Source organism: Mytilus edulis, chromosome 5, assembly GCF_963676685.1.
Source record: "Mytilus edulis chromosome 5, xbMytEdul2.2, whole genome shotgun sequence".
Lineage (NCBI taxonomy): Eukaryota > Metazoa > Mollusca > Bivalvia > Mytilida > Mytilidae > Mytilus > Mytilus edulis.
In genome coordinates, this window is record NC_092348.1 from 4802059 (window position 1) to 4826425 (window position 24367).

The 24367-nt window shown below is 32.6% G+C and overlaps 2 protein-coding genes across 2 annotated transcripts; both read right to left on the reverse strand.

Moving 5' to 3' along the window:
* Nucleotides 1-1739: 1739 nt before the first annotated feature.
* LOC139522806 (uncharacterized) lies at nt 1740-11256 on the reverse strand. The gene is made up of 7 exons (XM_071316369.1): nt 11130-11256; nt 8877-8949; nt 7849-8163; nt 5303-5353; nt 4469-4636; nt 3750-3815; nt 1740-3039 (listed from the first exon to the last, which is right to left on the reverse strand). Exons 2-7 carry the CDS (start codon nt 8920-8922, stop codon nt 1841-1843), a joined length of 1845 nt encoding a protein of 614 aa, XP_071172470.1. The 5' UTR covers nt 8923-8949; nt 11130-11256; the 3' UTR covers nt 1740-1840.
* Nucleotides 11257-17398: 6142 nt separating this feature from the next.
* On the reverse strand, nt 17399-23331 carry LOC139522275 (uncharacterized). The gene is made up of 3 exons (XM_071315827.1): nt 23195-23331; nt 19035-19100; nt 17399-17911 (listed from the first exon to the last, which is right to left on the reverse strand). The coding sequence occupies exons 1-3, from the start codon at nt 23322-23324 to the stop codon at nt 17781-17783; spliced, it is 327 nt and encodes a 108-aa protein (XP_071171928.1). The 5' UTR covers nt 23325-23331; the 3' UTR covers nt 17399-17780.
* Between the last annotated feature and the right edge of the window lie 1036 nt (nt 23332-24367).

Below are 24367 nucleotides of genomic sequence, written 5' to 3' on the forward strand. Positions count from 1 at the left end.
ATATTTACAAAAAAATGTGTGAACGAAACAAACAGACATAATAGTTACAAATATCAAAAATGGGGAAACAGCAGTCAGCGTTTTATTATAATCTTAATCACTATAAAAAGAAGAAAGAAAAACAAAAATGGCATTTAGAATATACAAAAATTTAAAGACAGAACTTAGGACAAAGTGATATGACCATAGCACAATAACACAATGGAGGGATGTATAGTAAATACCTAACCATGCCCAAAGGATATTACATAAAATGAACTAGACAGTAAGGAGTAATAATATACAAAGACAAATAAAAGAACACTGTAACACGTAATTAGGATAATAATCAACTTCAGTACATAGAATCTATACTGCAAGACCATCATTTATTTTTTTGAGAAGTTGATACAGAATATTTATCAACAAGGTATTGATATCTTGAGATGAACTTATGGGCCATTTTTAAAACTAAACCCTGGTTCATCAACTTTCTGCACATACACTGGTGACGTTTTATTAAGTCTGAGTAGCAGCTGCAAGCTCTTGAATAGAACAATTGTAGAATAACAAATATACCTTATCCAAGGACACGTCCTTTATAAAATGACAAGATCAAAACCTCAAACCCTTCTAACGATTGAAAAACTGTCCTATTCCTGACTTGGAAAAGGCATTTACTTATGTAGAAAATGTTGGATTAAAACTGGTTTATAGTTAGATAACCACATACATGGATGGCAGTTGTAAATAATTCCATTTAGATGGAGAGTTGTCTCATTGGCACTCATACCACATCTTTATACCGGTATATCTATAGACACAATGAAATGCGTATGGAAACCAATGATTAAATGTATATATATATATATAACTCTATGAACAGATACATATTTGAACATAATTGTTGGACTATATTCAAGTCCTTACAAAATATCTTACCAAAATGAAATATATTTTTTGAATTTTGAATTTATCATGTCCAGCAAGTATAGTGAGACCTCAACTACCTCTAAGCAAAGTCACTCCTGGTTGAACATTATTAACAGATAACCCTTGCCGAAAATTTCCCAATGTTTCGCGGAGGGTTAACATGGTGACATCTACAATGATTTTGTTGTACTAATGTTAACGTTGTCAACGCTTTATATACACCGCAAGTTTTTACCGCGCGAAGTATAAGTCCGTTAGTTTTCTCGTTTTAATTGTTTTACATTGTCATATCTGGGCTTTTTATAGCTGACTATGCGGTATGGGCTTTGCTCGTTGTTGAAGGCCGTACAGTGACCTATAGTTGTTAATGTCTGTGTCATTTTGGTCTCTTGTGGACAGTTGTCTCATTGGCAATCATACCACATCTTCTTTTTTTTTTTAATATATACTCGATATTTAATGTAGAACAATTCGTTATATTCATTGCTTCGTAGGATTGTCTCGTTCGTCCCTGATGCTATCACCAGCCCAGTAGTCAGCACTTCAGGGTTGACATGCATATCAATGATATGGTCATTACAGAAATTTACTATTTGCAAAAATATGAATCATTGGAAATACTAGGGATTTTCTTATCCCAGGCATAGATTACCGTTGCCATATTTGGCACAACTTTTGTGGAGTTTTGGGTGTTCAATGCACTTCAACTTTGTTTTTGTTTGGCCTTCTGGCTATTTTGGTCTGAGCGTCACTGATGAGTCTTATTTGGACGAAATGCGCGTCTGGCGTATCAAATTATAAGCCTAGGACCTCTGATAACATACTCAACCAATATAAGAAATTTATTTAGCTATAAATATTTACATAGTGAAATAACAAATAAAATTGCATCATTGTTGCATATTTTAGTAAAAAATATAGAAAATATTTACACTTTTGACAAATTAGTGTTGGAACTAAAACAGTCATCATATTCATGGGTTAGAAAACTGTTTTTCAAACAAGATACTTCATCTAAAGAACTTATTTCAGCGCATCTAGACTTTGTTTTGGAGTAAGTAGATTCAGACATAATAGGTGTGTATGTCTGCAAATAATCTATTTCATCTGTGTTTAGAGGTTCATATAAAGTTGTAGCATCGTCTTTAAAGTTTGAGTGATTTGTAACTAAATCATTTTCGGACTTGAACTGTGTATGCAATTGAACACCTTCGAGTTTTGTTGTTGATTTTGTTTTTGTGTAAGTACACTCAGATGTAATCGGTGTGTAAGTATGTGAATATTCAATTTCATTCGTATTTAAAGGCAAATATGTATCAGTGGCATTGTCTTTCGAAACCGAGTGATTTCCACTTAACGAAATTATTATTTTGGACTCTTTTGTACTCATTGCCTTGTTTATTGCAGGCAATTCTTGTTTTATTGCGGTAGTGTAACTGTGCAAATATTCTATTTCATCTGTGATGAGTGGGACGTATGGATTTAGATAATCATCTGTTTTAACGGATGCAACGTCACAATTGTCTGACGATTCATCTTCGTCAGTCGAATTTATAGATACTGGCTTCGTTTCGGAATGTACTTGCACTATTCTCACTTGATTTTCTTTATTTAAATTTGGTGATAGTTTACCTGCATTGTTGTTTAGAGACAAATTTGTACACGACGTACTTAATTCTGCAGGTTTTGATTTATTTACACTCAGATCTCCCGTAGAACTAACTACTTTAGTTGAAACGCTTTCGTCGACAATGTCTAAATGTGATGGTTTGGATGACGTTAACATATCACGCCGCATTGGTAGACCTGGACTTCTTTCGATTTGTCTTATATCATACTGATCAGGATAATCATAATGCGTCATTTTGTATTCATCGATTGATTCGTACATAGAAGATTCCTCCTCGATTTGGACCATGATGGCCTTTCCATGCACATTTGGTTTATTATCTTCTTCGCCATGTAAGAGTTTTATCTCGCTCTCCAACTTATCTTTTGCCTTTTGTTCTATTGTCTTGGTTCGACATCTTCGGTTGAGACAAGCATTGCATATAACCGATAAACATAACACCAACACAAGCCCAGCTCCTAACAACCAATAATAAAAGTGTTCTGGTAGCGATGGTCCTAAATAACAACAAAAAAATCTCGAATAATTGGTTGATGTTTTAAAAGATGTATTTCGAAAATGTATACGCCACGTGTGAATGTTATAATAACATAAATATATGTTATAGGCGAGTATTTGATGTGAAAACATTTAACTAACTTGTATGTAAAAAAAAACGAGGAAAAAGTTATGCACAAGTCGAATAGTGCTATAATAACATGGTGTATAAATCGACTGTTTGGTTGATCTTGTTGAAAAATGTACTCGAAAGTTTTCTCATTTTTTTATATCACTAAAATTGATCCATCCAGCCCCTAAATTAAACACCATTTGATAGACATTTTCAACGATACCCTAGATACATTAGACCATATTATATGAAAGCATTTTTTCTTAATATGTGTTAATGATTTTATTAACTGTAATTTAGCCTCGAGCATCACGGAACAGACATGTTTGAAATCCGCATCTAGTACCGTTATTGTTTAAAGTTTCGGATTGGTACATTTTACGAATCGATAGGCAAGAAAACAACGAATGCTTAGTTATCTCCCTTGAACACTTAAAGTCTACATTCAGATTTTGGTGGGGGTTGTTTTATTCAGTCGTTACTTTTCTGTGCAATGTTTTGTCTGCCATCGTTTTTATTTAAACAATGCAGTTCTTTTAACTTGATGTTTCTGGTTGTGCGTTTGCTTATTTTGGTTACATTGATTGATTAATATACCCGAGTTTGTGACTGTGACCACTTCACCTGGATCGGTGATCTCCACAGTTGGCTGGCTGTTTATTCCTTAAAACAATACATATATAAGACTAAGATAAATCTATTGTACAACACATTACATTACATATGAAATACCAGTATAAACAGAATGAAAATGAATTAGGTCACATGGTCAATAAATTAAGTCTAGTAGCAGATACTCCTGACTCAAATGATTTTATTTTTATGATCCTATTCGTATATGAATCCAGGGGATACAGATTATACTGATTTATTTACTGATTGAAATTGATTTGTTAAATATTTCACGCAGGGTCTTCAAAGTTAAACTTGAGCATTCCAATGAAATTCGTTCAAACATGCAGGAAGTACTCATTTTTTAAATGCTCTTTGCAGTTCAAACGTTTTTTCTTTTCCTAGTTTTAATTCAATGTTCTGTTTAGTAATAATTTTATGATGCGTCGTTGACTCTGCACCTCATAAATAAAAGCAAATTCATCAATAAGTCTTTAAACAAAACTCTATGTCAACAACCAAATCTCGATCCTCATAACTATAAATATCGTGTATAATGTTAAAAAAAAGGAGTGATCAAAGATTTGCCACCATGAGAACATGTCCTGGGATATAATATCAACTGAAATACGAAACTTATGAATGAAAATTACCAAAAGGAAAATACTTATAAAAATTCACGAGAGATAATAATACGAACATACCTCCTTCGTCTGTTGTCTTCTCTGTTGTCTTGGTAACGGTTGCTGTTATCAGTACTCTTTCCGTGGAATTTTTTATCTGTACTCTTTTCGTAGAACTTGTTTTCTGCACTTCTTTTGTCGAACTTTGTATCTGAACTCCTGTCGTTGAACTTTTTATATTTTTGTTATCTGTAAATTAATTGATCTTGGTGCTGAAGCTTGAGATGCAAATTTCTAAGCAAGGGAATATTATTGTGTACCAAAACAAACTATTATGGTATCAAAAATATTTTTTCTGTCGCAAATATTACTTTACCTAGCTTCGTTATGCGTCAAGCTTTTAGTGAAACTCATTCATCTCTTATTTTCTTTTGATTCACGCAACACTGGTGACGGTTGCCCCGGATACTCACGTCACACGAACCAAGATCAGTACGTGACATCATCGACAACACATACAAAATCCATTTGAAAATTAATACTGTAATATTTAAAAAAAAAACCACTGATTTTACTGTATAGGTTGCACTTGGTAAAAAGAGCTGATTTTCGAAACCATGCCTCGTTTGTTGAGATACTTCATAAAAGTTTTGTTTTGTTTACCTACTATAGTTCCAAGATAGGATCTCCTTGTTTGAATCTCAAAGAAATATACCATTATAAATACAGTTAGACAGCTGTCATATAGAATTCTCAGGAAAACTCAAAGTAAAGGGAGAAGAAGAACAGATAGTTTTCATTGCTTTTAAAATTAAGGCGATAGTAGTTAACTGGTAACATAGAAGGAATAGCAAAATGAGAATCTTTGTTTTGGTTGACAAGTTATGTCTGAAATATAAGCGTGTAGATTCCTACCTGCTTCAATATTGTCTGTAGACGGTTCCATAATAGTTGTGATTCTGCTCTCTTTTAAAATAAATAGGATATTATAATAAGAATTTAAAAACAAAAAAATAAAAAATAAAATTTGTTTTTTGGCATATTTGAATTGAATAATTTACAGCTATTTGGTGTCGAAATTGTACGAGAGATCTACAGTCATTAGGGAAATGTGGTGTAGTATCTACAGAATAAATATTATTTTTGTTGATTCTGCACAATGAGGATCGCGAATATGCATGATGAACTTGAATCCCCTGTATTTGATAAATGACAGAATAAAAGCGCGAGTAATTGGCGAACTTTTCCGGTGAAGGATTCAACTCGAAAGTGGTCTATTTTTTCTTCTCGTGTGTGTATTAACAACACTTGAATAAATGACAATGTCATGGAAAAAAAAACACCGACGAAAAAACTAATTTACACCGAAATTATATCATGTAGACAAAAAGTGTTGGTACGACACAGAGGACCCGGGAGTTCATATTAGATCAACTATAGTCACTTGTATCATATCTCTTTTAAAAAAAACATTACCGATACGAGTTACACATGGAAAATAGCAATGCATGTTTTCCTAAATTTTCCTCCATATGATAGTGAAATGTATGTTTCTCATCGCTCATTAAAAACATGTCATCAAAAACCGAAGCCATTATAAAAATGTTTATATAATTTCTGTACGTTTTATGCATTCATGACAAATGTTTATTAAAAAAAAGTATGCGTAAGCATAAGTTATGAAAACTACACTAAACCCATGAACATGTCTGAAGAATAACTATTTTAATAGTAATTTGTACCGACAACTCACCTGATCAGTTCTTCATGATATCAATATTAACCAACCGGTGATACAATTGAAAAAACGCATTACTACTTAAAACTAAATTAAATTCGTTTTGATTTCATTTTGGACCTTCTTTTTATATTAATTCCCGCAATCCTTTTATGTATTGTACATTTATTTATACAAAATGTCAAAAAGCTGATACATTTTTTTATAAGAAGTAAAGAGAAAATCGCGTTAATCGTCAAACTTAAAAAAAATTAAAATGAATATGAATCACTGATGAACATGAATTAATTATGAACTATGAATATGATTAAATTATCAATATGAGATATGAAAATCATATTTATTAGGAAAAGGTAGCACAAAGAACAAGTAAAACATTATAAAAAAACAATATATAATTTCATATATGATAAGCACGACGTAAAAAGTGACAATTCTACGAAAGATTATCAATTGGATCATCAATGAAGGTGATATACGACTGAACACGTATTTTATATTTAAAACTACTCTAAATATCAGCACAACAATGTTAAATCTGCAAATTGCGGAAGCAAATTCTTGTTCTTTCGTCGCCGAGATTCGAACTCATGCAGTTGTGATATTGAGACAACACTACCTTCACTGTGTCCATCGCTCTAGACGGCTCGACCACCAAGACCTATCAGACCGAACCAGCGAGGGAACAATAAATTAAACGTTGTTGTGGTGATATTTAGAGTAGTTGGATTCGAACCCATGCTTCTATGACATCGCCTACACTGCACACAGCGCCACAACCCACTCCAACAACTGGCTTCATATGTATATCCATTTATATCTGGTGCCAATTGTGTAATTGGTTTAATTTTCATCCGTTTAAACTTACTCCACATGTTTTTTTATACAGCCATTGGCTTTAAAATGCTTCGGTTAGAGCATTTATAATACGTAAGCAATCAAATACCAGTAAAAATTAAAACCAATAATTTCACATGTAAAATAAATCGGAAAATTTCACTTATGTGTCGTCATGCAACAATATGCGTTGTCAAGTAAAGGCAACAGCAGTATACCGCTGTTCAAAAGTCATCAATCGATTAAGAGAAAAAAAATACAAATAAAAATCGAGGTAAACATCTCATCTATAAGAAGAAAACAACAAAACAACAGAAACACTGAACTACAGCAATAAAAAACGCCAACATACATAGTAAAATACTACATGATAACAAATGCCATATTCCAGACTTTTCATCTGGTAGAGACTTAAGTCAGCCTTAAGCAATAGATCTAAGGAAGAAACAGTTGGTTAACGCTCTGCCTTGTAACAAAGAGTTCAAGGGTTCGAGTCCCGATGGAAAAAAAGATGCTTTTGTACGTTGAATTATGCTCTGCGGTTACGTTACACATTAGACGCGAAGAAAGAAATATAGTTCCTTTCAATTTCTACTTTATTTCAATTGATATACATTGGTCAAATGTTATAAAAAGAATAACTTATTTATGAATTTAAATAAGGAACAAATATCCAGCCCTGACCAAATAGCACTTATGATAAATTATGCGCTACTCGATTACTGTATTGTTCGGTCACTTGTTGAATATAATTGCTAAAGAAACGAAGAAAAAATCGAAAATATCAATTCCACTTTACAAGGCATGCTTAATTGAAATGGATGCTTTCATTTTCAAATTTCGATAGACATTTTACCATTCGGAATATATATTTCTAATGACTTGCCTGATATGTACAATATGTAATATTGCTTCGTAATTGTTCCATTCAAATTCATTTCACACCAGTAAAGACCAGCATCAGAGTGTGTCACATCGGAAATTTGAAGATTGTATTCATCATTCTTCAATTGTCCGACAATATCATAACGGCTGCGGTGAGGGTTCGCCAAGTTAACTTCCGATGCTTTTGCAATAATATCTTTCAAACGACGCCATCTGTTATTTGTAGCGCCAAATGTAAAATTACACGTCAGAACACATGTGTCTCCAATATACGTATGTGCTGACACGTTGGACCTGACAGTTTCACCAAATATGTCTAAAATATACAATCATAATTAACGTAATCATATGACTAACCTATCTAAGTCTTTACAATATTTTCATATCAATTCAGTGTAGTAAATGATTTCTAGTGTTAACATTTCATTTTTACAAAATTCCTTCGTATCGTTTTTATCTTTATTTAACAGTTCCGTAAGCTTATGTATTCCTGCATAGGAACTTTTTTAATCAAAGATCATCCCCTTAGTGTTGTAAAGCCTGTCCCTTATCGTGATAACACAATTTTAGACTATCACAGAAGGAACCTTGTAAATCAACAATCGCTAAGCGTATAAAAAGAGACAACACTATGGATAGTGTGGAACAAAAATAAAACAATCAACAGTTATCAACATGGACAATTTAACTTTGAGCTTGACATTGAAATCACTGCAACCGAAAAGACATGTGACCATGAGATTTATCTCAAGAATATATAATGAAGTGTCATGGTATTGAAATATTTAGTCTCAGAATAACCGTTTCTCAGATGATATCGGATAAGTACCTTGTGTCGTAACTACAATACCCTTCCCTTTTGTCTTTCTATTTTTAAGCCATGGTGTTTTCAGTTTATTTTCAATCTATGACTTTGACTGTTCCTCTGGCAATGTCTGGTATCTTTCGCCCCTCTTTTGAAAACAAATCTTAAGTTTATCTGGTTATTTTTGAGTTATCGTTATCTCTCATACACACCAACAATCTTACCTTCTGCGCATACGCAGTGAATAACAATCAGAAGCAAAAATCTCATTTTAAAGGGTGAATTCCAGTATACTATCTGAAGTGAAAAACATAAAGATTATATCTTCAATTTCTTACAAAAGTTCGTGTACAGAACGATAAGTAAACATTTCTAAAACTGGAACCAGAAACAATTGTTTATTACTTTTTTTCGTAATTATACACAGAACAAATGCATTTTATTCGCGTCGCATATAAAATCTAATGATCAACAAATTTTTTTTTATATATTTTTTTATCATTCAACACAAGCGGCGAAAGCACTCTTTATCGTCTTCAAAAATGCAGTTAATTTGGAAACAGCTAAATGTAATTAGCATCTGTAATTTTTAATTTTAGTAGATAGATGTATTAGATGTGTTCGAGCGTTTGATTTTGCCATTTATTTTGGACTTATATCTAGAAATTGACTACGAGGGTCGGTTAAAAACAAAACTTTACGACAAAAGAGATGATTTCAGCATCCCAATTGTGATCATTCATTTTTAAATCAAGAGTTCAAATGGTGAAGTTGAAATCATCAATTCGCACCATCGCAAGTTGTTTGACAGTTGTGGAATATCCGTTATACATATGATATCGGATAGGTTCTTTATGTCGTACCTACAATCGCGTTCCCTTTTCATGACTGTGACCTAGGTTCAATCCACCATTTTGTACATTTAAAAATGCCTGTACCAAGTCAGGAATATGACAGTCGATGTCCATTCGTTTGATGTGTTTTATCATTTGATATTGCCATTTGATTAGGAACTTTCCGTTTTTAATTTTCCTCGGAGTTCAGTATCTACGTGATTTTACTTTTTTAGAACCTATTTCTATGGCCTCATTTGGAATATTTTTGACGTTCTGATATTAATAGTCACTTAGGAAATTAGCAGTAATTGCTTTGTTATATGCTATCCTGTTATACATATGTTACAAAATGAAAAATATAGGTAAATAGTTATCAAAGGTACCAGACTTATATTTAATACACCAGACGTGCGTTTCATCTACACAAGACTGATCAGTGACGCTCAGATCAAAACAGCAATAAAGCCAAAGAAGTACAAAGTTGTAGAGCATTGAGGACCAAAAGATCCAAAAAGTTGTGCCAAATAGGCTAAGGTAATCTATGTCTTGGATAAGTGAACATGTTATTGCTGGTAAATTTTCGAACTAGATCTTAATGCAAATACACCAAAACTATCATGTTGGTAAATCACGAGTAGCTGCTATACAAATGTATAACCAAAACGGAGATAGACATTAAATATTTTGTTAAATCCTGAACGTTCATTACGACATTTCCAATGTGTTACGACAATTGACACAAACACTATGTACAACGTTATTTTTGTCATGCATATACATCACACTATACTACAAGTTTGTCACAAATTGAAAGCAAATGGAACTTTAATTTTGTTATTTACACCACTCGGTTTTCAATCGTTATGAGTAGCGGAAATGTAAAATTGATTTAACTGTACTGACTTTTCGGTCAAGTTGAAGTGGTTTTCATAATGTACAACGCAATACAAGGAAGGAACCATTTTTTTCTATTCAAATAACACACGAGCTTTAGTTCAATATTATACTTGTTGTTTTATCAAACGTCATTTTTATTTGAATAAACTGCAGTTAACACCGAGAGGTGGAGACCACCCCACTGTGTCATTGAGCCCACCAATCATTCACTATTCTTTGTTTTGATGATATATTCATCAAAAAGCAGGTGGTTTACGTAGCATTCTTTGTCTAGTAACTTGCAAATAGAAAGGCGAATTTATCAGTTTGATTATCGTCTTAGCAGGATCTACTTACCCTTCCGGAGCATCTGAGATCCGTCCCCATTTTTGATGGGGTTCGTGTTGATTAGTCTTTAGACTGAGTGTGCTATTTTATACATGTCTTCTGTACTTTTATTTGTCTGTTTGTCTTTTTATTTTTTAGCCTTGGCGTTATCAGTTTATTTTCAATTTATGAGTTTGACTGTCCCTCTGGTATCTTTCGCTACTCTTTTGGAACTACCAGAAATGATTGTTGCGTGACATGAGGAGTGATGCATACATACCAGACGATACTACCCTTCTTTAAACACTTGACTTGGTCTTACTCCAATATCAGTTCAGGTAGATTTATAACTTAACTTGAATTCAGTATTGTAAATGATGTTTTTCTCTTTTACTAAAATATTCATATCATATTTAAAATATAGAAAAAAATACAAACCTTTTAGCGGTTAGAAAAGTTCCAACTGTGGTAATATACAAATGATATAAGTAATAATTTCCTGGTGTATTTTTTAGAACAATAGTTAGTCTGATGATAACAGGAAAATATTAATGAATTGATAGACAACGGAAATACAACCAATTGAACAGAAACGTGAAGCATCAAAAGCATTCTGAATGTCATACATGTAAAAAAAAAATTATCACACGTGTGTTTAAGTGGTTAAGCAACAGAACCTATACTTTTCTTGGGAAACGGGTACTTCAGATATTTTTTTCTAGGGAAACTATCCTCAATACATTTCTTACTTCGAAATCGGTGCGATGGGGAACTTTTGGAGAGATACTGCAAACAGAGTATATTTAAGGAATAATACAAACATAATCGACACACATGTTTTATAAATTTAGAATTTTTATGTCTGACCTATGAAAATGTCCATTATTATGTTTTGCAATCAGTGCATGCATCCGTCCGTTGCATAAAGATTTGGCTACATAAACGTGACACTCAGTACACATGTTTGATAAATATATGCCTAAGAAGAATTTTGATCAGTTTATAATTTTGTAATAAGCTAGATTAAAGTTTTAATAGAAGTCGGTCATTTAAAGACGTGACAACCGTATCATATAGTTACGTTGACACATCCGCATCTGCAGATATACCAATAAAACTGTTTGTGATTCCGAGCTTTAATTTTATGTACTTTCAATAATGCAAATGGGAAACTGATTAATTTCTAATGTAAAAAAATCAACAAAACAAATATCGAGTTTTTGTGGAACATGAAACACGACTTTTAAAGATATTCCGGATAGTTTGGACAGTTTAAAGACACGATAGGAGTGAATACGGTAAAATCGTTTGTTTGTGTGCTAACTTGTGCTCACGAAGAACCAAATTGTTATTTGACAGATATACTCAACACGTTTTTTCAAATGTATTTATATGACATATGAAGACAACTCGTGTTTCTATTACCTTTTATGATAAAATCACAAATGAACAATATTCAAAGTTCCTAATATTTATATAATTAGTACATTTAATTTTGTTTTTGTTTATTCATATATGACTTTGAATTATTTTAAAAATATATTATTAAAGGATTTTGTACGATATTTGTGTACCTGCTCTACATTGGCTCCTTTTTATGGGCATGTAAAAGTACCCCCTTATTATTTTACAAAACACCACTATCGCAAATATTGAAAGTGAATGTTTGTTTGTTTCGGACAGATTCTAATTATTAAAAAAAATATTGAAGCAACACGTTTAATAGTCTTAAGCTCGGGATCACATAATATTTTTTTTTATATATCTGCAGATGCGGATACGTCAACGAATACGATACGGTTGATACGTTTTTATATGACCGACCTCTAGTTGGAGGTAGTTTACCATACACGTTTGTTCATATCAAATTAAAACTTGGACAAACGTTCATTATGATGAACACTTTTTACAATTTGTGCAACAAGAATGAACAAGAATAAGAACAAGAGGAAAAAGAACTTTTATCATCAGAGCATCACTGGTTAGTCTTGAGGGGACGAAACGCGGGTCTGGCGTATTAAATTTTAAACCTGGCACCTTTTCTATTATTCGTGTGTTTCTCTGTCCTATATGTTCTGCCATTTATAGTTTGTAACCCTGATTTGTTTTTTTTCAATCGATTTATGAATTTCGAACAGCGGTATACTACTGTTGCACTTATTCATTCTCTTTGCATTACAAATATGTCGTTGGTCCAGTAGATAAAGCTTCCAATAATAGTGTCTCCGTATGTAAAACCCTTATTTGCAATGTCTCAAAAAATAGCTCGGAATATACAGCACAACTGGTAGTCCTACATATTCTTTAACATCATTTACAAAGGATGAAATTTTACAAAATCACAAATTTGATCTTTCATTTGATATTGACATCAAAGAAAAAGAAGAAAAACTACCGTCATTATACTGAATACAAAAACTTCACAAACTCCGTATAAAGAATGATGAATAGCTGGATCTTTTACAATCCGTAAATTAGGTTATAAGGGTATAATGGTATACAATGGTACACTTAAAAGAGGGACGAAAGATACCATAGGGATAGTCAAACTCATAGATCATTAAAATGAAGATGATAAGCAATATCTCAGATTCGGATGATTTTAGGTTGCATTTTTCCATGTGATTATGGACTTTCCGAATTGATTTTCCTCTAAATTCAGTATTTTTGTGATTTTACTTTTTTTTGAAACAAAAAAAGTCTAAATAAATTGAAGTTAGAATTAATATTATTGACTGCGTTAAAAAAAGAGGTTCGAAAGATACCAGAGGGCTATTGCAATTCATCGGTCAAAACAAACTGACAACGTCATGGCTAAAACGGAAACAAACATATAATAGTACACAAGACACAACATAGAAAACTAAAGACTAACTCCACCAAAAACTGGGGATGACCTCAGGTGCTGCGGAAGGATAAGCAAATCTTGATCCACATGTGGCACCCGTCGCGTTGCATAAATTTTTACAAACCCGGTAAATAGTCTAATTCGGTAGGTAATATTCGTGAAAAGGTAAAGAGATTGTAGTTACGACATAAGGAACACATCCGAAATCATCAGTGAAATGGTTATTCCATAACAGTCAACCAAATCATGATGGTTTCCGTCTAATTTACAACGGGCTAATTTGAACTTCACCATTTGGAACTTTTAGTTTAAAAGCTTACTTGTGTTAACCTGAAGATGGCTACATTAAATATGACAATAGAAAAAAGTAAGAAAAAATCTCCGAAAAAAATAGAGCATGTGACAAAGAGACAACAACCCGAAAAAAGAGCAAAAAATAACAAGGTTACAAATGGGTCCTCTACACACCGGAGGCGGGTTTAGTTGGCACCATAACAAAAATGTGTTTTCTTGTCAGTGAAAATGACATTTTATAGCCTCATTATCAGACGAACTAAGATGCCAGACGACCCTTTACCTAGCCTTGATGACTAAGCAATTGTCTTTTATAAAGAAGCCATAAACGTAAGGTAGATGCATACCTTCGTATCCATAAAATTATGACATAGATCACCAGTAACTCACCATATGCTTGTATTACAGAACCTCTTGCATAAACAAAACCGTCCACACTATACGATCACCAGACAATTCTAACTAATTCTTTACCTTGATTCATTTTTAAATTTAGTTAGGCCATTGCTGTGCTTCCTCTTGTATATAAAAGCAATTCTATTTCATCAATTTCAAGAATACGACAGAATGTTATCACAATCGTTTAGCTTTCCGTAACAGGGAATTCTCTTATTTCGGGGCTTTGTGTCTTTTGTTTTTATGTTTATTGGTTTTGTGTCTTGTACAGAGCTTTTGAGTTACTAGTAACTGCAAATAATGTTTAAAGTTTGTTCGTATACATTCCCTGTATGCCCTTTTCCGTTCAAACCTGCGGTAGTCGTTCGTTTATGTCTCATACCTGGTTTACGTGAATGGTTTTGTTATACATTAGGCTATTAGTTATCTCGTTTGAATTGGTTCACATTTTTTGTTATCTCGAGACCTTTTATAGCCGAGTATTACTCGATTTATTTCACTTGACTGGGTGGAGTTTAACCGATTCGCTCACAATAAACCAGTACATCTATAGATAGGTGTTTTAGGATAAACTCATCAATGAGGTGTCCAGTCATTGTTTTGTAAGGCAGCAACCATTTGTTTTTCGGGGGGGGAGGGGGCTATGGTTTTTTTTTCTGGACAAATTTTTTTTTTCGCCTGCGGCGAAAAACAATCTATTTTTTTTCGCGACAAGTCGAAAACAAAGTTTTTCTTTCAATTTTAGCATTACATATAGTGGCAGCTGAGGGTGAAACAAACAATTTTTTTTTCTCAGAATCAAAAACAAATTATTTTTTTCTCCAAAAACTGGAAACAAACTTTTTTTTCCAAAAAAAACCATAGCCCCCCCCCCCCCCCCCCCCCCCCGAAAATCAAATGGTTGCTGCCTAAATTCCTTTGATGACATTGATAGGTGATAAGAAATCAGTAATAATTATAACGACAATCATCCTTATCACACAGATCTTCAAATAGACTGTCCTTATGCAAATTAAAACTTAAGCTCAGCCCTATCAGTTGAAATAACATTGGTAATTTATGGTATTGGTTGTTTTATTGTTCAAGTCCGTACTGTTGTCTACAATTGCTTACACCAACTTCATTTGAACTTAAATGAATAGTTGTTTCATTGGCAATTATACCAAATAACCTTGTTAGTTTAAATACGATTTTACTGAATATGGTATTTCAAAATTTATTATTTTTGAATTGTAGTAGCTCACAGTTCAACCTATTGGTCCATTGTATTCCCTCTTTATTTACAAAGTTAAGCATTCCGGAATAGGGGTGTCCTTTCGTGTCGGCACATGTTCATTTGGTGATTTTAAAATCTTCAAATTAAACAGCTAAATCAAAAACGATGTTTGATCAGCATTCTGTATCAGATTTACGAAAGGTTTTGTCAAAAAAACATATAAGTTAAGTACTCCTTGGGTACAAAATCCTTTGTTTTTAACAAGTTTTAAAAAGAGATTTATATAACCAGGTGTGATGGGAGTTTTACCAATACTTAAGATGTTACTTCAACATAAGGTCAAATATTTCACCTAAAAGTTTCCCTACATCGATATGGACTATGATTTTGCATTATATGTGCGCATGTTTGTAATATTATATTAAAAAAATATTACACTTTAGACATATTCTTATTAGAAACTAAATCTGTCCTCATATTCATTTGTTAGACAATTATTTTAGATAACAAAATAAGGACGTTTTGGTAGACCTGAACTTTCGATATTTTTTATAGCATTCTGATCAGGATTATTATAATGTGTCATTTAGTTTTCCTCAATAGATTCACACATAGATAAAGGCAGCAGAAGCATACTCCTGTTCAATAGTCATCAATCGAATACTCGAAAACAAATCCTATTTGAAAAACTAAACCTAAAACCGAGGAAAAAATAAACTATTAGAGAAAAACATTGAAACAACAGAAACACTGAACTTCAACAAAACAAACGCCGACATACATAAAAATGCACTATTTCGTAGAAAATTTCTCCTTGATTAGAACTCATGTCCTTGCATTTCTTTATCTTTATTTAATGATATATAATTTAATTTGAACTTTAATTTTGTTAGAGATACACAAAGTACCGGTACCTTATACCGGCCTCGTTAACGTTAGTTCATATCATATTAGTATAAGATAAGAAGTTAGCAATATCCTTTAACTCTACTTTCCGCTATATAGATGATGTTCTTTCACTAAACAATTCAAAATTTGGTGACTATGTGGAACGCATCTATCCAATCGAACTAGAGATAAAGGATACTACAGATACAGTTAAGTCGGCTTCATATCTTGACTTACATCTAGAAATTGACAATGAAGGTCGGTTGAAAACAAAACTTTACGACAAAAGAGATGATTTCAGCTTTCCAATTGTGAACTTTCCATTTCTAAGTAGCAACATTCCAGCAGCACCTGCATACGGGGTATATATCTCCCAATTGATACGATATTCCCGTGCTTGCATTTCCTATCATGATTTTCTTGATAGAGGTTTGCTGCTCACAAGGAAGTTATTAAACCAAGAATTCCAAATGGTGAAGTTGAAATCATCCCTTCGTAAATTTTACGGACGCCATCACGAGTTGGTTGACCGTTATGGAATAACCGTTTCACAAATGATATCGGATATGTTCCTTACGTCGTAACTACAATCCCCTTCCCTTTCATGAATATGACCTACCGAATTAGACTATTTACCGGATTTGTAATCACATAAGCAACACGACGGGTGCCACATGTGGAGCAGGATCTGCTTACCCTTCCGGAGCACCTGAGATCACCCCTAGTTTTTGGTGGGGTTCGTGTTGTTTATTCTTTAGTTTTCTATGTTGTGTCGTGTGTACTATTGTTTTTCTGTTTGTCTTTTTTATTTTTAGCCATGGCGTTGTCAGTTTGTTTTAGATTTATGAGTTTGACCGTCCCTTTGGTATCTTTCGTCCCTCTTTTAGTGGTGAGATTAGTACTTGTTAGTGCACAATATATATAATAATAATATAATAAAAGTTAGCTCACAATGATATGCAACTGAATAAAAATAAGATAATATGATATTTTATATATTGTAGTTTTCACGTTTGCATTTTTTATTTCTTAATATCTCGTTATAATGAAGAAATTCCATTCTAAATCATTAACTGGTTTTGTTTTTTGCTCGTATATATTATATCCTTTGTAAATACCGTAAAAAGTATCATTGTTAGTAAATTATAAATACTTTAATAATTTGTCTCGTTTATCATGTATTCCATACAAATGTGATCCAAGTGATATTATATGATATCATATTCTAAGTTTCATTTGATCCCAAATCGATTTTAGAAATTTGCATGTCAAAAATATTTTACATATAGTAAGTTTAGTTATTGTATTTTTTGTCCTTTTCTTGCACATTTGGTTTGTTATCTTCTTCTTTATTCATCTATTTGAGTTGTATATCACTTGTTGACTTATCTTTCTATCTTTGTTCTTCTGTCTTGTTGAGTTGTATATCACTTGTTGACTTATCTTTCTATCTTTGTTCTAATGTCTTGGTTCGACATTTACGGTTGAAACAAGCACTGCATATAACCAATAAACATGAAACAAGGATAAGTCCAGCTCCTAATATACCATGATAAAACTCTCCTTGACAGGGTCGTCCTAAACAACAACAAAATATCATATCATTGATATGTTTCATACAATAAATTTCTAAAATGTATATGCCACGCGTGCATTTTATAAAAAAAAAAAGTATATATCATATGCGAGGATTTGACCAAAACATTTACATTAATACGTCAAAGAAATTGTTTACGTTAGCACTTAACTTACTCGTATGTATAAAAAGAAATTATGCACACTTCGATTGCTCTAGAAGTATTATACGTATGTAGATCGAATTGTCGGTCGACTTGCAAAAGGTGTTTCAAAGTATTCTCAATCATTGGCATCAAAATCGACATTTGCAGACACTGAAAATGTGCATTTTTTATTTTTACAAAAAAAAAACAGTAATCAATAGAACTATCATAATTAGCTTAGTCGTATTTAGATACCTTTCGAAACTTTGTGTTCTAAATTCTCTTCAAAACACAGAACTTTTCTTATTTGAGCGAAACTAATGAGTCTTTTGAAGTCGAAACTCGCGTCTAGCGTACATATATTTAATGCTGGTATCTATGATGAGTTTATTGGAAAGGATTGCAGTCGTTTATTTTGAAAACTTTGTCGGGACCACATAATTACACTTTTCATCCTTTCTCTCTTTCTTACTACATAAAATGGTCTTAAATTATTCTGTTTTTTTTTATATGTGCTACAATTACTCTATCAGAAAATAAACTTCCGAAAGGTACACTCAATAGTCTTGCACAGATATGATTGAAGCCATGTGGTTTTTATGATATGACATTTTTGGGTTCGTCTTAATCCACTAATTTTCCCTTTATATGATTTGTATTCCCACAGAGAAGCAGTGTGCTCTGTTAATGTATAAATATTTCTTTGTTCCTATAGATCAAACTTTACGGCAAATTTCTGTAGACCCAATTAAAATACATTTGATCGATATTTCCAACAATATCATAGACTTTAGACCATATTTCTTTGTAAGCAGTTTGTTATTGTAAAAAATGAGACGGAAAGTACCAATCAGACATTCAAAACTCATGATTTAAAGAGAACAATTAATGCTTCGGAAGTGTTGTCTGAGATCCTGCTCTACATGAGACATTTGTATGATATGAGGTGTAACATGTTTATATAAATTGATTATTCATACCCGAGTTTGTGACTATTTCCACTTCACTTGAATCGGTGTTCTCCACAGTTTGCTGGCTGTTTATCCCTTAAAGTAATACATTACATACTTTAGGTGGTACATAATACTACAGGGAGATAACTCTGAAAAATCTGCTGAATGTTTCAATCACGTTCTAAAGTACAAGAAATATAAAGCTTTTCAATTGTCAAAATTAGCGTTTGTCAAACTGCTATATATCCAATGAATTTATTCCGAGAAAGTGTGTGGCTCAGGTTTCTTTTCAAATTTTCATATTTTTAACAAAGGGTCAAAGTTAACATTTTGTCAAATATTTATTTATTTATTTAAATTAAACGAGTCAAATTGATTTTAGTCAAGGTCTTTGGTACCACCTTAAGACTTAGATTAATATAGACTCTACCACTGCATCAGTCGTAACATTTTTGTGCAGTGTTGAAAGTAATCAATAATATGGGAGCACTTTCGTGTTCTGTACGCATTAATATTAAAATGTATGCAGTAATTAAAGTACTAACCATAAAATAGCAAATAGCATGTTTGAGAATAACTAGCGCGAAATATTCGTCGTCAATCGTCAAATGAATAATGAATATGAGTTTTTAAAATGACATTTAAATGTTAAACATATAACATTGAAAACACACAGAAAAACACTAAAGTACAAAATGTTAAAACAAATATTGCATAATATGTGGATAATGTAAAAAAAGTTTGGTGGCATATTTGTGTTCTTCAATATCTTATTTCTGTTTTGTTAACGAAGATTTTACGATACACTCAAATTTCAGTTCTTCAGTCAGAAATGTATAGTGAAATGAAGTCAAATATTAAGCCAACGATAAACATATGATGACATTTGTTGGTTTATATATATGAACCAAATAAACGACGAGATCATTAAACTAAACTTTATGTCAATATCCAAGTCCAGGGCCGTAGCGGAATGGAGGCAAATGAGGCAAATGTCTCACTTTTGAAACGACGACCAAACTTTAGAAGTGTCATTTTTTTTAATCATGTATTTCACATTATCAATATGCGAGTTTCGAGTTTCAAATTATCTACTGGCACACTACATACAGTGTGTCCAATCTGCAGCAGCGATTACAGCTTTTAACATAGCGGTGACGGTAAAAAAATAAGTCTTCCGAATACAAATCAAAATACAAAATTTGAAACAAAACTTAATGTCGTAACAAAACTGGTTGAAAACGGGTTCTTTAAAGAGAAAAAAAGATGCAAAAGGTAATTAATGAGTATAAACACCCCCTATAAGTATGCTGGCTTATTACTTCCCTTGGTTTATTTTTGAATCCATAACGCTATAGTAATACATATAGAATAAAGGACTTTTTGTTTTTGATACTGACTTTATCACAGTAAAATATCAGGTGAGCCCGAAGGGCGAGCCTGATATTTTCTGTGATAAAGTCAGTATCAAAAACAAAAAGTCCTTTATTCTGTTTATCGGTAATTTAAAAAAAATTAAAATTACGACAATAATAGAGAAAATAACAAACGAACTTCTTTTTCGCGTCGAATCACGGCGAATCACACTTGACGTCACAGGGTGCATTACGTCATTTGAAATTTTGTCACAGTGCAGTAAACATGGCGTTCTCTTGTCCAAAGTATTGAAAAGGAATTATTGCATGTGTTTCATTAATATTCTGCTTTGGACATGACTCTAACAATGGCAAATATAATGGTAGCATACCGGTAAGTCAGATTTCTTTATTTTTCACAAAGCATCTACATAGAGGGGGTAGGAGGGTCCTGATCCCAAATCCCGGGTTTAAAAACACGAAATCACAAGGTCCCGAATTTAAATCACAGGAGTTTGAAATCCTATCAATAAGGAGTTAAAAATATACCACAGTCGACTATCACAGTAGAGCTTCTCTCGAAGAGTTCTAAAATATACCAAAGTCGACTATCACAGTAGAGCTTCTCTCGAAGAGTTCTAAAATATACCAAAGTCGACTATCACAGTAGAGCTCTCGAAGAGTCGACTATCACAGTAGAGCTTCTCTCGAAGAGTCGACTTTGGTATATTTTTAATCCCTTATTGATAGGATTTAAAACTCCTGTGATTTGAAAAAAGTAAATCCCGATATCCTGAAATCACGAGTCCCGATTAAGATCCTACCCCCCTCGAGCATAGCAAGTCAGAACATTAGAATGATACGATATTTATCAGCAGATTTTTCATCGATCATCATTTTTAAGTTCAACGACGTCAAGTTATAATTATATTTTACTTAAAGCTGACTAGATTGTAAATTATCTGAACAAGCTCATTTCTTGTCTACTTCATAATTATTTCAAACATTTTATGGTGCCCCGGTTACCCCCTTTTTAAAATTTATCCTAGATCCGCATATGAATAAGTTCACTTTTTTGTTCTTTGTTCTATGAATATCTGTCTTTAAATTGACAATGTTTATATGTCGAAAATGCGTAAATTTCATTTTTTTCTAGCTTCACTCATGCAATAGCGGTACCTTTTTGGTCAATATTTATGTGTTGCGTTTAAATATGAATTGTAACACTTTATAGTGACTGAACAGGTAAAACAAATACTTCTCAAGAAACAGAAAAAGAAAACTACTTGGGATGGCACCAGGCTATGTATTGGTATTGTATGAATAAAAACTCGGATTGGAACACCATGGACGATGTGTTAGTTTATTCATATATCAATTATAGATAACGCATTTTTTTTATAAAGTCTGTTGACTTTTTCATGCATTAAATTTCTGTTCACATTTTCACAACAAAAAAGGCTAAACTAACTTTGTGAAAGTTATAATCAATGTCAAGTATTTCATTCGCCAAAAATCTCGTGCGTTTCTGCGATAAAAATCACGCGCAATTTTGTGAATGAAAATGGAAAGTAGATCCTTACGCGTTGCATTCGCGCATGTCATTTGCGTACTAACCCAATAATTTTTATATCACGGCCAGTCCACTGATACTGACATTATCAGCGAGTACACATCAAAGGAAAAATGTACAAATTACCGATAAAAATGTTTACACTATCAAATCACTTAACAACAAATGTTAATCGATAAAATAATTCATTTACCAAAAATATAATAATTATTTATAATTAATTTAAACAAAATCATGAAGCGCCTTTTCTATGGAAGTCTTTAATGTATAAGGCAATTCATGATTTTCATTTATCTTTAATAATTGTCTTCTCTATGGTCGGGTTGTTGTCTCTTTGACATATTCCCCATTTCCATTCTCAATTTTTATGGAATATATTTTTGGTATTGTTTGAATTTGTTTGTTTCGTGTTTCTTCTTTTGATTATGATCAGCATTGTTTGGTTGTATGCTAGCGTGTTCCATTGATTCTAGTGCGGTAGGTCGTGGGTTCGAACCCCGGTAGGTCAAACCAATGACTTAAAAATTGGTAGAATAATGTGTCCAGTAGGTTGACGTGTCTTCCAGCGGAATGTTTACAGATAACTTGTGATCACTTGTGACATTAGAACGTCAAAAATCCGGTTTAGTAACAATGTTGGTCTAGTCTTCTCTGTACCCATTCTTATGGTTTAACCGTTAATGATTATGTATAATAAATATATATTAATTAATGCTTATAACATGTTCTCGTCTTTTAGAAGCTTATTACTTGCTGTTGGACATAAATATATATATATATAATACATAAGAATGTGTGTTGAAGCTTTTCGATAGTACAGGTAACAGGAGAATGGGAATGTTTTGGTTGACCAACAGAGATTAACTTTAATATTGAAACTTGTTTTGTTACTTACTAGGCTAGCTAATAAAAAGAACGCATTTCTGTTATATTGTTTTTTTTATTTTTTTTTTTACTATAAATAGTAATGCTGAAATAAGCTTCTCCCGTTTCAGACACCCGAACCCCCCTAAAAAAAGGGCTCAAAAATTTTCGAGATTTCCCTCACTTTAAAGAGACATGCGCTACGGCCTTGAAATTTCGATCACCATGTCTCTCAAAATCGTAATTAATGTTAAAAAGATGTGATCAAAGATTTGCTGCCACGAGAACATGCCATATGATAGTCTATCAACTGAAATACGTTACTATCTAATGAAGGAAAATTACCAAAAGGAAGTTACTAATAAAAATTCAGAAGAAAAATAAGAATATCGTACTTCCATCATCTGTTGTCGTCTCTGTTGTCTTGGTTACGGTAGTCAGTATATGAACACCTTTCGTGGAACTTTTTATCTGAACACCTTTCGTAGAACTTTTTATCTGTACTCCTTTTGTCAAATTTTTCATATTTTCTTTACCTATAAAGTAATTTATCTTGCTACTGAAGCTAATTTATAAGCAAGAAAATATTATTCTGTATCAAATAAACTATAATGACTTGAAGTTCCATGGTAACTAAAGCTTGCACACGGTTTAAAAAGGTGAAATTCGATTGGTTAACTTCCAATGATGTTTTTTTATTTTTCATTTCACAGCGGTATTCTATTTTTGCTATTCTTCATATTTGGGGGGAAAATTATGTGAAATTTTTTCTATAGAACCAGATAGAAGAAAACTTGACCCATGCCAAGTATTTATTTATTTGAAACAAAGATAACTTCTGCACATTTTTTTAAAGTCCAATTTAACAAAGACTAATAGGGGAAACTCAATAGTGGTATTACACCTCAACAAAAAGTGGGAAACAACGGAACAACAGAAACATTGAACTACAATCAAAACCGCAAACATACTCATAATAAAATTAACAGTATCAATTTTCTTGCACCAGATGCGCATTTCGACAATACATTTCTCTTCAGTGATGCTCGTGGCCAAAATATTTAAAATCCAAAGCTTATATAAAAGATGAAGAGCTATAATCCAAAAGGTCCTAAAAGTATAGCCAAATCCGTGAAAGGAATCAGAGCTTTGCATGAGGGAGATACATTCCTTAATTTATAATAATTTCTATCATTTTGTAACAGCAAATTTAAAGAACACAAAAAAATACGTATTTTCATGCCAGTACCGAAGTACTGGCTACTGGGCTGGTGATACCCTCGGGGACTAATAGTCCACCAGCAGAGGCATCGACCCAGTGATAGTAATAAAATTAACGGTATCAATTTTCTTGCACCAGATGCGCATTTCGACAATACATGTCTCTTCAGTGATGCTCGTGGCCAAAATATTTGAAATCCAAAGCTTATAAACAAGATGAAGAGCTATAATCAAAAAGATCCAAAAAGTATAGCCAAATCCGTGAAAGGAATCAGAGCTTTGCATGAGGGAGATACATTCCTTAATCTATAATAATTTCTATCATTTTGTAACAGCAAATTTTAATA